General features: G+C 37.9%; 1 protein-coding gene across 1 annotated transcript in view; it reads left to right on the top strand.

The window, feature by feature from the left end:
• LANCL1 (LanC like 1) overlaps positions 1-12,242 on the top strand; it is a 47,993-nt gene extending 35,751 nt beyond the window's left edge. Inside the window, exons 4-9 of the mRNA XM_037850194.1 lie at positions 6,207-6,342; positions 6,902-7,048; positions 9,417-9,606; positions 10,676-10,854; positions 11,333-11,405; positions 12,034-12,242. Coding sequence (XP_037706122.1) covers positions 6,207-6,342; positions 6,902-7,048; positions 9,417-9,606; positions 10,676-10,854; positions 11,333-11,405; positions 12,034-12,110 — 802 coding nt within the window. The 3' untranslated portion in view covers positions 12,111-12,242. The remainder of the gene's footprint in view (positions 1-6,206; positions 6,343-6,901; positions 7,049-9,416; positions 9,607-10,675; positions 10,855-11,332; positions 11,406-12,033) is intronic.
• The last annotated feature ends 1,066 nt before the right edge of the window (positions 12,243-13,308 follow it).

Below are 13,308 nucleotides of genomic sequence, written 5' to 3'. Positions count from 1 at the left end.
GAAAACACATTAACCCTTTCCCAGAAGAGGATGCAAGCCCTTAGGCAGTGTTCAGTCTTTTCCTTGATATCATGTAACTTAAATACTGTAAGGTAAAGTTAAAACAACTTATGTTGTATGATAGGGGGATAAGAGAGATAAAACCAAAGATATTACTTTCTGACATACAAATACATTCATAACAAAATAAGGAAGAAGTACTATTACAGTCCTTGTTTCTGCAACTGGTCAGGTGGTTGTAGCTGGTATTTGTAACTATGTTCTTCCAATACCCAGTCCATGTTTCCTTTGCCCTCAGCACACATCTCAGGTGGTCATGGTTCTCTGCCTGGCGGGGTGACCAAAACCTTTATTCTGAATGAGTTTGGATCTAGTAGTACTACATGAATTGAGTTGTTGTAGTTTTCCATTGACTTGAATCCAGGGCATGGAAGTACTAAGAGTTGCCCTAAGGGACCTCTGTCTTCCAGACATACTCTTCCTTACCTCCATATGTAGTAGCATTCTGATTTCCCCTTGGTAAGCAGGATCAGTCACTTCAGCTATAGTATATTAATTCCCTTCTTTATCTGTTGGTTCAGAGGCATAAGGAGTCTGATGTGGCTGGGTGGCAGTCTTAATTTCTAGGTCACTGGATTCATTGTTGTGTCTCCTGATGGAAGCATTCCTGCCTTTGGAACTAAGACCTCTAGATCAGCAGAGCATAAGGTTTCAGGTATGGCACAGGAAGCAGAAATGTTGCTAGTAAATCACTAGGGGTAATAGTGAGTGGTGCCACTCCCATTTCCATCCCTGGATTCTTGAACATGAATCCTGGCTATGGGAAAAACAGACCCATGTATTGGATGCTGATTTAGAGCATGCACAGCCTCCTGGAGAACATTGCCTTAGCCCTGAGAGGTATTGCCACCTAACTGACACTGTAATTCAGTCTTCCTTTTGCCTGATTTATACCTTGTCCATTTTTACTCTTCTACACAGAGATAATATAGTGCCACTACATAAACAGAGAGATCTCCCTGTTTTGTAGCCATTGAAGTGACTAACCTGACAAAAATAATGCTTTGGGTTGGTACTTAGAATGATGAAGAACTTCTGCTTTCTGGTCAGGAAAATGTATACCCTTTCTCCTTTGTGATGTGATGAGTCAGAAAAGGGATTCTTTTAAAAAAGTTACGAATTTTGTAATAATTTAAAGCCCACACTCTCCCCAGTAACATACTGGGGAAATATTGCTAGGAGTGGAACAGAACTATCCTATTTTTATGTCTTCATTCTTCCGTCAGTGGCATTTCAGTGACTTGTCTCTTCTAATGATTGGTTGCTGTTAATATCAACATACCAAAGCAAATAAATGGGATTTCAGTGATGTGTTTCTGGGTTTCAGAGTTTCTAAGAACACAAAAAAATAGCCATTATGATTTATAAGTGCTATCATTTCATCATTTTATCTTGAGAATATGGCATGCAAAACATAAAGAGACCTGCCTTTAGTCATCATCACACCCAACTAACAAGTTTTAGTGACAAATTAAAATCTAGAAAAACTGAACATTTCCTTTATTACTCTTAACTGTAAGACATTATTTTAACGAGATGCTCTAAGCCATACTGTAAATGTTTGGAACATGTTTGCTACTACTTGGAGTTTCCCAAAGGTCAGTGACTTTGGCTGCAGAATAGTTGGAATGCTTATTATATATCGCCACCTAAAGGAATGGTGTTTCCTAAGAATGTTTTAACCATGTTTATTTGTGTAGAAATATCATTGAGTTAATTGAAATCATTGTTCCGAGTAATACTCTCATAGAGAAGTGTTTGTTTAAAATCTTCACATATTGTCCCTTTTACATTATTGTCCCTTTTACATTATTGTCCCAGTTTACATTTTAGCATATACAGCATATAGCTGTATACCCCCTCAGCTATAACTTTGCCATGGATTATGTTAAAATATGTCCTTGTAAAAGTAAGTCAAAAGTGCATATTTTAAATCTAAATTCTATACAAGTTGACACAATTGTAATAATCCTAGACAATAGGGTCTCATCAGAACTCTGAGATATTCATTTTTTTTATTACAACAGTTAAGGTTATATCTAATAAGTAGGTTTGATTTTCTTAAAGTCCCAACATTACAGTTGTTCTAGCATGAGAAAAAATAGAACTTTTCTTAATAAATGTTTTTAAATTATTTAAAAATATAATAGGTATTTATATGTGTGTGTATATATGTATACATACATACTATATATGTGATATTGTTAAATACAGAAAAATACAAAGTGGAGGAAAAAATTGCCCATAATTCTACCACCCAGATAGCCCTGCTACCATTGGGAAAAAAAAAAAAAATTCAAAGAAGATATTAAAAGAAAATTGAAAGCAACCTGCAACCACCGTGTCCCTATACCTAAGATAACCACTCTAATGCTGTGAGCTTTATTGCTTATAGTTGTAGAAGAAGAAAGTGTGTGAACCAAAGTTTGCACATTTTACCAATTTGATTGAGATGCCTCAGTTTGTTGAAGTGGAATAGGAAAAGGTTTAACTTTTTCAGTAACTGCTACCAGCCATGCTTTTTCAAATCCTGCTTTCCCACCAGGGGTAAGTATATTTAAGAACTCTTTCATAACTTTTTCTGAGTCTTTGTTTTATAACTTTCAGCCACTGTCAGTCATTAAAATCATGTCATTTTGACTGATAAAAAACAGTCCTCCTCGGAATGTAGACCTGGCATCGTGGGACGGAGAACATCTTCTTGACCAAAAGGGGGATGTGAAAGGAAATGAAATAAGCTTCAGTGGCAGAGAGAATCCAAAAGGAGCCGAGAGGTCACTCTGGTGGGCACTCTTACGCACACTTTAGACAACCCTTTTTGGGTTCTAAAGAATTGGGGTAGCTGGTGGTGGATACCTGAAACTATCAAACTACAACCCAGACCCCATGAATCTCGAAGACAGTTGTATAAAAATGTAGCTTATGAGGGGTGACAAGGGGATTGGGAAAGCCATAAGGACCACACTCCACTTTGTCTAGTTTATGGATGGATGAGTAGAAAAATAGGGGAAGGAAACAAACAGACAAAGGTACCCAGTGTTCTTTTTTACTTCAGTTGCTCTTTTTCACTCTAATTATTATTCTTGTTATTCTTGTGTGTGTGCTAATGAAGGTGTCAGGGATTGATTTGGGTGATGAATGTACAACTATGTAATGGTACTGTGACCAATCGAAAGTACGATTTGTTTTGTATGACTGCGTGGTATATGAATATATCTCAATAAAATGAAGATTAAAAAAAAAAACAAAAAAAAAAACAGTCCTCCTCATCTTAAATTTTATTCCCCTGCCACCCCTCACTCCAGTCTTAAAGTTACAGTGCTTGGAAGGGAGGGGGATAAGGATTATTTTCTCTTTCATAAGAATTTGGGAGGTTTTTTTTCACTCTACCTATTGGTATAGCCTGGTGGTAGCAATTGTCAGGTTTTTTGAGTTTGTTTTGTTTTTATGTAAATATTGGCAGCCTCTGTAGATTAGCGATAGATGCTGTATACCCCCTAAGCTATAACTTTGCCATAGATTATGTTAAAATAAAAGCAAACAGTTGACCAAATTCTGCCAAATACACCAACATTTATTAGCAAGAAGATACACACACACACACACACACACACACACACACACACAGATTGTCCTCTGCTCTGTTCTTACAGCTCAGGGAAAGCCACGTTGTCCTCAGACCTTTCTTAGACATTGTTCATCAGTGAGTGGCAAAGCCCTGTAAACCCGTCTGAACACCAGTGCTTTCTCCAATGGAAAGATACTTTCTAACATCCTTAATACCTGAATTAACAAATCCCGTAGTGTCAATTTTGATGAAGTTTTTGAAGTGCGAAGTATCTCTGGATACTAAAATGTAATTAGTCACCACAGGGAAATAGATGGCCCTTTGAGTGTTGACTTAGTCCTTTCTCCAGGCTAAATGCTGTAATGGCCAGCAGTTCTTAGCTTATCTGACCCAGACTGCTAAATTTCCAGTTTGAGCATGCTTCCATGAGGCATTAGGGAGACATTAGGGAGGTATCACATAGCCTCCTCCATTCACTGCATTCTTTCATTCTTTGAATGTACTGTTTGCCACCTCCAATGTGAGCTTAAGAAATTTAGTTCAGTTTTTTGATACTTGGAATGAATTAACCATCCCGAGAGTGTAGACTAAACTTAGATGACATACATGCACAGGCAAATCACAGTTTATGCAAGTACATTTCCACACAGACAACCTAAAGGAGAGAATTTTTAAGTGGGAAAGGGCCATTCATTTTATAGATGAGAAATTCAAAGTACAGAGGTTAAATAGCATGTTCAGTGTCATAGGCCACCTAATGGCAGAGCCATTATCTGGGAGGGCTAATCTCCTCTCATTACTTCTCTTTTCCAGGAAACTCCTGTCTCATCCTTCATACATCCCTCAAAAATAAAATTTTGTCAAGTTTCACCAAAATTTAAATTGTTTTGATAACAAATTGGATCATGTTAAGTTTATAGGTTAATTTGGGGTGAATCAAAACGTGCTTTCAAAATTTCACCTGACAAAAAATGTTAAATGGCAAGGACATTTTCCCTACGTATTATATCTATTCCCAAAAATAATAATAATAAAGTTTGTTCTCAAACTACCAAATATGGTCACTTTCCTGAGATCCTCTCTCTGCATGCTCCCCCTGCTTTTGGGTTCCCTGGGGCTTCCCTTTTGGGTTCTCCGGCAAGAAAGCTGGAGCTTTGGTTACCTAACCCTGCCACTCACCTCCCACGACTGTGCCTGCCTGCAGAACCACGGGTTGGGGGGGGGGTGGACAGAGAGAGAAATAAAGTATGGGGGATTTGCCCCACCCTCCTGGGACCAGAGCTCTTCTGATCTGTGAGGAAGATTTCCCACCCTTAGAATTTTGGCTCCTGTGGGCTCCCATTGCCACCACTTTTGCTGCCACTGTGAGATTGCTTGAGGCCTGGGGCATGAGAGAACAGAGAAAAGAAAAAGAAAAATGGGGGATTTCCCCACTCTCTTTAACACTAGAGGGCTTCTGTCAGTACACTGGTGGCCATATCAGGTTTCAGGCTATACTGCATTCAGGCCAGTAGCAGAGGAGAAATACAGTAGAATCATCATTGGTTTGATGTTACTTTAAATTCTGATCTTCCTCAACCTGCCTACTACTATTTAGTTTTCAGAGCCCTTAGATAGCAGCTCCATGCATTCTGCATTTAGAGGCAGGGTATAGTGTGCTTACTCCATCTTACCTGGAACCAGAACCAAAAATAACATTTTTTGAAAAGCTGAATCGTCAATAGGGAACTAATAAATTACAGTACACCCATTCAGTGGAAGCACTATGCTTCAAGTCTTTTGACCTATAATGTAACCATTATAAAGAATGAGACTACTCACTATGTGCTTACATGCAATGGTTGTCAAGATATATTGTTAAATAGCAATGTGTATAACATTTGGGGGGCAATATATGTTTACAAATATGTATATTTATGCTTATATGTGCTTAAAATAATTCCAGGGATATACAAGAAGTTGGTAACCATGATTGTTTCTGAAGCAACAAACTGGAAGGGTGGGAGACTGGGGAGGCAGGGAGACTGACTGATACCTCTGGTACTATTTGCATGTATTATCGATTGTAGCAGATTAGGTTGCTGTACAGATGCTTCAAGTAGGCCTCAGGGCCCTTTAAGAAATAAACGAAGGAAGGAGATAACTGAAGTGCAGCAGACATTTCATTCAATGGAAGTAGATGGCCCTTTGAGTCTTTACTTAGTTTTTTCTCCAGGCTAAATGCTGTAACGGCCAGCAGTTCTTAGCTTCTGAGACAAAGACTGCTAAATTAACAGTTTTTAAGGCATGACTCCATGAGACAATAGGGAGGCTTCAGGTAGTCTCAGGATTCACTTACATTTTTATTCTTTGAATTCTTGTTGGTCAGTTCCATTGTGAATGTAAGACATTTAGTTGAGGGTTAATCAATGAGTCCTGACTACCCTTTGTGATCTGGCCCAGCCCACTTACTAAAGATAAAAAATCGTGTGTGTGTGTGTGTGTGTGTGTGTGTGTGTGTGTGTGTGTGTGTGTGTGTAAGACATACTTATATATCACTACCAAATCCCATCTTGGGCATGTGTTTTTTTATTCCCAGGCTAATCCACCTAAATAAGATTGATTCCAATGTTCCAAATGAATTGCTCTATGGACGAATGGGCTACATCTATGCTCTTCTTTTTGTGAATAAGAACTTCGGAGAGGAAAAGATTCCTCTAAGCCTTATTCAACAGGTACCACATTTTTGTGCTTTTTAAGAGTCTTTAGGCTCCCACTTGCTTACCATCTGCCTAAACTACTGATTTTGTTTCCCCAGTTAGCATATCCCAAGTAGGGGGAAGGTGTATCCTGATCTGTAAAAGTCAGGAGTGATCAGAGAACCAACACCTTCACCCTGAGTGCTGTTGGAAACACCTTAGAGAGTGACTCTGAGTAGGAAGTTCTGTCTGCTTCCTGAGAGAGTTCATAGATCCTTTTGGAAGAAAATTAGGACCAGCTTTTATCTCCCAGATACGGGTGCCTCCTTTTGTGTCTGAAGAGTTTATGTTTTCCTTCTACAGGTGAACTCTTGTAAGCCCTAGTGAAAAAAGTTCAAGAGCCTCCATACACTCTCTCTTGAAAGAATACAGTTGCTCCCACTTCTGGCAGAATTGAACTGGGCCATTCCATGTCCATAAGACATTGTCTAATTTGCCTTTTCCCTGGTACTTCTTAGCAAAAATGCTCCTAACCTCCACTGGGAAGGTTTTCATTCTAATTCTCTCATTATTTGGGTTGGTTTTCTCCCTGTAGATTTATGAAACAGTTTTAACCTCTGGAGAAACCCTGGCTAAAAAGAGAAACTTCACAGCAAAGACGCCACTGATGTATGAGTGGTACCAGGAGTATTATGTGGGGGCTGCTCATGGCCTGGCAGGAATTTATTACTATCTGATGCAGGTAAGGGGTGATTAAGGTGAGACTTTAAAATGTGCTTTTTCCTGTCTTGAGTGGTAGACAGATGCTTCAGTTCTATTTTATTATTCTGTCGACCACTGTATCACTGTCCATGTAATAATCTCGCCTAGACAAACAAAGCTGATGTTTCCCAGTGGGCATTTTAAAGTTTATAAACATAAAAGACACTGTGCTTTGAGATGACGTTTGCTTTGTAGGTGATCATACTTGCCTACTTTCTGCTACTTGTACACACTTCGAGTCTTTTGACCTATACTTCTGCATTAAGTGCCTCCCACTTTTCCCTGCTTCTCTTCAGCAGAATCCTTGAGTTGAGAAAAGTATTCCTCATTATAAGGCACAACATCTTGAAACAAATTCAAGAGTAAGAACAAAATCGATAGGAAACAAATGAGCACATGTTGCCTAAGGCTCGCTTAGAGAGTAAAGCTGCGGGGCCTTCAACGGATTTTGTGTAACTTACCTAGAAAATAGCTGAATCTGCTCTGACCAGCAGTTCTCTGGATCTAATACTATTGGGGGACATCAGCCAAAGTTAGATAAACTAAAGGTTAGTAGAATTTACTGCAGCAAGTGTAACTTGGGAGGGTAAGTCAGAAGAGGACTTCTCCTGAGAGACTGATTTTAAGGGACTTAAGAGCTCTACTTTAAGGAGAAATTGTCAATTGTGACTAAGTATAAAAATTCATGGCAAAAAAAAAAATTGGTTTTTAATGGCAATAGAGGTATTCCCACCCCACCATCCCAAAGCACAATGTAGTGTAAAGAAAGAGTTTAATTAATATGTTTAAATTGAGTGTGTGTATATGCACTATTACCAGCTGGTTGAGTAGCTAGCTGTAATAATATAAAACAATATAAGACCTGTCCTCTACCTACAACTAAACGATGACAACGAAGCTGAAAAACTCCAGCATGTTATTAATAACTCTGCGTGTTATTGCAGTAAGAGAACAACTGTTGTGTGTGTTCTATACTTCTCAATTAGTAGGTTTATAATTAGGATTTTTGACAATTTAGACTTAAATTCCTATATTTTTCTGGCATAATCCCTCAGTGGCTTACAGAAGTAAATATAGATACTTAAACTTTGTTTTTAGGAAAGGAGATTTCATGTCTTTTGAAGTTTCAAGGTGAGTTAGAGTCACACATCAGTGATTGGACAGCCTCACTGACCTTTTTGCAGAAGCAGATAATCAGGAAGCATCTGACACTTTGTATCCTTTTGTTAACTGGAATCAGGAATTGGAAAATTCAGGTGTTGATTTTTCTGTTTATAGGCTATTACCTATTTGAGATTTAATTTTTAAACCTGAAAGTCTATTCTAGTAGGCACCTATGTGTCAACATAAAGCTATTATTTTTAGGCCATGTTGGTTGTGTCTTGCAAGTTTGAGGAGAAGCCATTCATTGTACTCTTAACATTTTAAACTGAGCCTGAACAATGTTCTTTGGGTAAAGTGGGCTTTGTATGTCCCCTAAAGAACTTAATACACTTTTAGTATCTGTGGAAATTGTGCCATCAGTATCTGTAAGCTCCCTGACACTACTTCCTCTTGCCTTTGCTTCTCGTCACTTCCCACCCCTTATCCCCACCACACACACACACACACACACACACACACTTGACTGGCAAAAACGGCACTTTGAATTTGTTGTTTAAAGAAGTGAGAAGTGAATTAAGAACAGGACCAAAAGGAGAACTTTACATTATGTGGTATGTAACTTGTCCTATAAATCTGTACATTGTTGTACCAAAATAAACCTGGGTATATAATATCCCCAAATCCTCTGCAGAAAGACTTGATCCAGAGACCACACTACACTTAGGGGATCTAGATGCTAGTTCTCCTAACTCATTAGGGTCCTCTTCCATCAAAAACATCACTTACCAGTTCTCTAAATGTAATAATGAAAGTTGTGCTTGGTTTGTCTCATGCATCTCTTTGTGGCTCTTTATCTTAATCATCTTTAAAGCATCCTTTAGGTATTGAAACCTTAGGAAACCTCTCTTACACTCCAATTCTCAAGCACTGGCTCAGAAAAATCATTTATATGTATGTAGATTAAAAATATTGAAAAATAATAGGCACTCAGTAATATATTAGCAGCCCTTGAGAGTTAACTGATAGCCTAATTTTAATTTATACATTATTTGAAATCATAAAAATGATCTGCAGATAAAAGTAAAGTTGGTGGAAAAAAAAAAATTGGATGGAATCCAAAACCCTTTAATGACTTCCAATTCCTTTTGGTCATGCTTTCTTTCTGGTTTTAAAACTCATCCCCTCATGCCTAAAAAGGGTCTGTTTGCCTCAGCAGAACTGATAGTTTTCTTTTTCATTTTCAGCCCAGCCTTCAGGTGAGCCAAGCGAAGTTGCATGGTTTGGTCAAGCCCAGTGTAGACTATGTCTGCCAGCTGAAATTCCCTTCCGGCAATTACCCGCCATGTGTGGACGATACTCGAGATCTGCTTGTCCATTGGTGTCACGGTGCCCCTGGAGTAATCTACATGCTCATCCAGGCCTATAAGGTACTGTGTATTTTCTTGTTTTAGAAATAAATTGGAAAATTTCACATAGCATTTTGTAATTTAAATATAATCTTACTTATAATCCTTTTTAAAGAGCAATAATAACTTATTGGACCTACATTCACTTTGCTGAATGGATTATAGTTCATTCTCACAGTATCTATCTGTGCCATAAGCAGAAGATCATGTGACAGAAGAGGAGACTGTGTCATTGAGAGGTAGAGTAGCCAAGGCTTGTCAATCAGTGGCAGAGCCAATACATTTAATTGATATATATGTGAGTATCAATTAGAAGTAGAAAGAAATAAACCAAGCTGTCTATGCCCCTTGGTGGGGCCAGATCTTCAAATTATAAAATAGACAATGAATAGGCAGTAGTATCCTATAGCCTTTATCAAATTATCAGTATATCAAATTATTAAAACCTAAGGAAGCAGCTCTTTGCTTTGTCATAACCCCATTAATCACAGGAGCTGCTATTATTCTTCTTTTAAGGGCACTTAGTTAGCAATGATGTTAAAAATACCTACTCAAGAGAGAATATTTCTCAAGTCTTTGATCAAGTTTTAGGAGTAGCAAAAGATCATTAAGTTGTATCTCTATTTTTCTAACATCATGTTTTGCAATAAATTTGCATATTAATAAATTATAACTTTTCCAGTGTATAAAGCAACTTCCTAATATTGAAGGGTGGGCATCATTGTTACCAGAGAAGATAGTATATGTTCTTTGGAAAGAGACAAATGATAACAGCAAGTTACGAGTTAAATACTGCACTTCATCGGTAACACCCCACACACACAAACATACATACAAAACTTAGAATGAAAAAACAAGGTCAATCCCAGTTATTTTTTAAAATTTTTTTAAAAAAGCAAGCTAGTGAATTTTAGTAATTTGTACATTACATTCTCTCTGTCATACATCTCTCTGTCACCCTCTTGCCAAGCCACTGCCCTCTACCCCTTTCCTCTCCTCTCCCTCCCTTTCCTTACCTTTCAGGAAAGAATGTCAAGAGGACTTTTTATTATATCCCTTATGGTGAAACTATATTTGTATGTCCCTTGGCCCTGCAGGTGTTCAAGAGGAAAGTATCTCCCATGATGCCTATCAGTGTGCTGAAGTGATCTGGCAATACGGGTTGCTGAAGAAGGATTATTGGGCTGTGCCACGGTGCTGTGCAGGGAATGCCTACGCCTTCCTGACATTGTACAACCTCACCCAGGACATGAAGTACCTGTACAGGGCTTGTAAGGTAGGATTCAGGGCTGCCAAAAAAAAAAAAATCTTCCCTTCCCAGCAGGTCAAAGAAAGGGCTTTACTTAATCTGGCTTAATTTATTTACTTTTTAAACCATGAGTCTGTAGATAACAAACACAATTATTTTAAAAAAAACCTTCAAAGCCGTTCATTTGAATTCGATTTTTTGAAAAGGGACGTAATTCTTCCCAACAGCATGAAGGGCTGAGGCTAGGAGCAGGGAGAAAGATGTAGGACAGTTTTGTTCCCTTTTTTTTTTTTTACAACGCTGGAGAAATATGGCTCAGACAGCCTGAGTAAAATTCCTCCCATGCTGTATGCTTCCTTTCAAACCCCCCATTTCTGTGCATCAATCCCTTTTCTCTGACTTGAAGATAGTTTTTTTGGAGAAATTCTTAAGGGCAATCTCTGTGAACTGTGGGGGATCTCTGGAAGAAATTGCTGCAGTGATTTAACTTAGCCTTATTTTTCAGTTTGCTGAATGGTGTTTAAATTATGGAGAACATGGATGCAGAACACCGGATACCCCCTTCTCCCTCTTTGAAGGTAGTCCTTCACACATTACTTTTTTGCCTGATAATAGTTGTATCTACTTCTCTGCTTCGCACTTAATGTAATTGAATTTGCATTTTAGCAACACATAAATTTTATGGTCACTCTTGAACTACTACTTTTTCTCCTAATACAGAAAGTCAGTGGTAAAAATTAATTAGCATATGTACTACCACAGAACTAATACTAGTAATTGTAATGGTGACTACCATTTCTGGCCCCAGGCACATGCTATTTGGGCATTTTGCTGATGCCATCATAAATCATCTCTGCAGAAGCATATACACATTATGATGCTTCTTTCACAGATGAGCAGACTGAGGCTCAGAGAGGTAGATGGCCCATGGTGAAACAGCTCATATATTGTAAATGGCAAGGTCATGACTTGAACTTGTCAGGCTCCATTCTGCCTGCTGTCTCCTTCCTAGATAAGATGCTGAACACCTCACTAGTGATTTCCTCTGGTGTTGAACTGCAACCTATAAAAAAGTATATGGAGACTCCCACTTTTTTAGATCATTGCCGTTAATATTGTCATGTTGTTGATGCTGGAAAAAAATGGAGCCATCCTATAAAATTGATGATTTGGTGTAATAATTTGTGTCTCTTTCATTTTTTTCAGGAATGGCTGGAACAATATATTTCCTGGCTGACCTGCTAGTCCCTAGGAAAGCCAAGTTCCCAGCATTTGAACTTTAAAAGGAAAGCATGCCCCTGCAACTCACTGCATGACCCTCTCTGCATATTCACACCTGGGCTAAATGCTTTCATTGCTTTTCAGCAAAACTTAGAATTAAACTGGGTACTTGAGTGAGTTGATTTTTTCTCCAATTTGCCTTTAGTGTGTTTTTTTTTCCTTTATCATTTGTTTTTGTTTCGAAGTGTCCAAGGAAATCTGTTAACTTCAGGTGTTTTAGTCCTAAAGGAAGAGTAGCAATATGTACAGTATTTTGAGGGCATATGTTTGTATATATATTGCAGAACTTGGAGGAAATCTTATTCATACTTAAGCGTGTCAATATGACAGCCTGTTACTCTTCTAAGAATATTTAAAAGAAACTTAATATAGTTAAACAAAGAAATACATAACTATTGTTGGATATTGCTCTCTACTTCTTTTCTTTAATATTTGTTTTTCTCCCAACAGGAGAGCAGACAGTTTTATGACTTTGCTTTTCTCTAAGTGGTGATTATGAAAGGGACAAAAACTGCAAGAGTTGCAAACTGACGAGGGACCTAACCTCTGTTTTTTCAATTCATAATGCCTATTTACACAAGAGATAAACATACTTTCAAATTTGCCCCTTTTAATTGGGGGTCAAATAACACATCCAGGATCCAGAACCAACATTTTTTATTAAAAACTTCTAAAATGTGCTGATCATTTTGAAAATTATGATTTGAAGCTTGGTTCAAAGTAAACTAACAATAATAGTTTGTTGTTTCCTCTAAAATAATCTAGTGTGTTTTGAAACTTTTTATTTAAATGTGTTTATTCTTTGGTATTAGGATAAGATCAGGAAGTGAGTTTTCTTTCTGAATTTGTTGTGACCTAGGATTTGAGACAACCCTGTGCAACTGACCTTCTAAACTTTGACATGTGTTTTACTTACTTTCCAATAACTGTTTCCAATGAATATGCTTTAGTCCTGGCCATTGGTAAAAGCCATAAGATGTTTTCCTTCCTATCATTTTATCTACTGTTGGTCTTTTCTTTAAAATAGACAGCACCCTACTTTGGTTTTAAAAAATCAGGGGAAAAGCTGTATAACCAATAACTGATAAGAACGCTAAGCTTTTGATAGAAATGCTTGTTTATGTAGGAAGTATTATCAGTGGCCATGTTTGGAACAACTAGATCCTGCATCTCTGCATCTAGCTAGGCTAACAATGCATC

The sequence above is a fragment of the Choloepus didactylus genome, chromosome 9 (assembly GCF_015220235.1).
Source record: "Choloepus didactylus isolate mChoDid1 chromosome 9, mChoDid1.pri, whole genome shotgun sequence".
NCBI classification, from domain to species: Eukaryota; Metazoa; Chordata; class Mammalia; order Pilosa; family Megalonychidae; genus Choloepus; species Choloepus didactylus.
The sequence above is the reverse complement of the archived record's forward strand: the minus strand, read 5'-3'. Positions and strand labels throughout refer to the sequence as shown.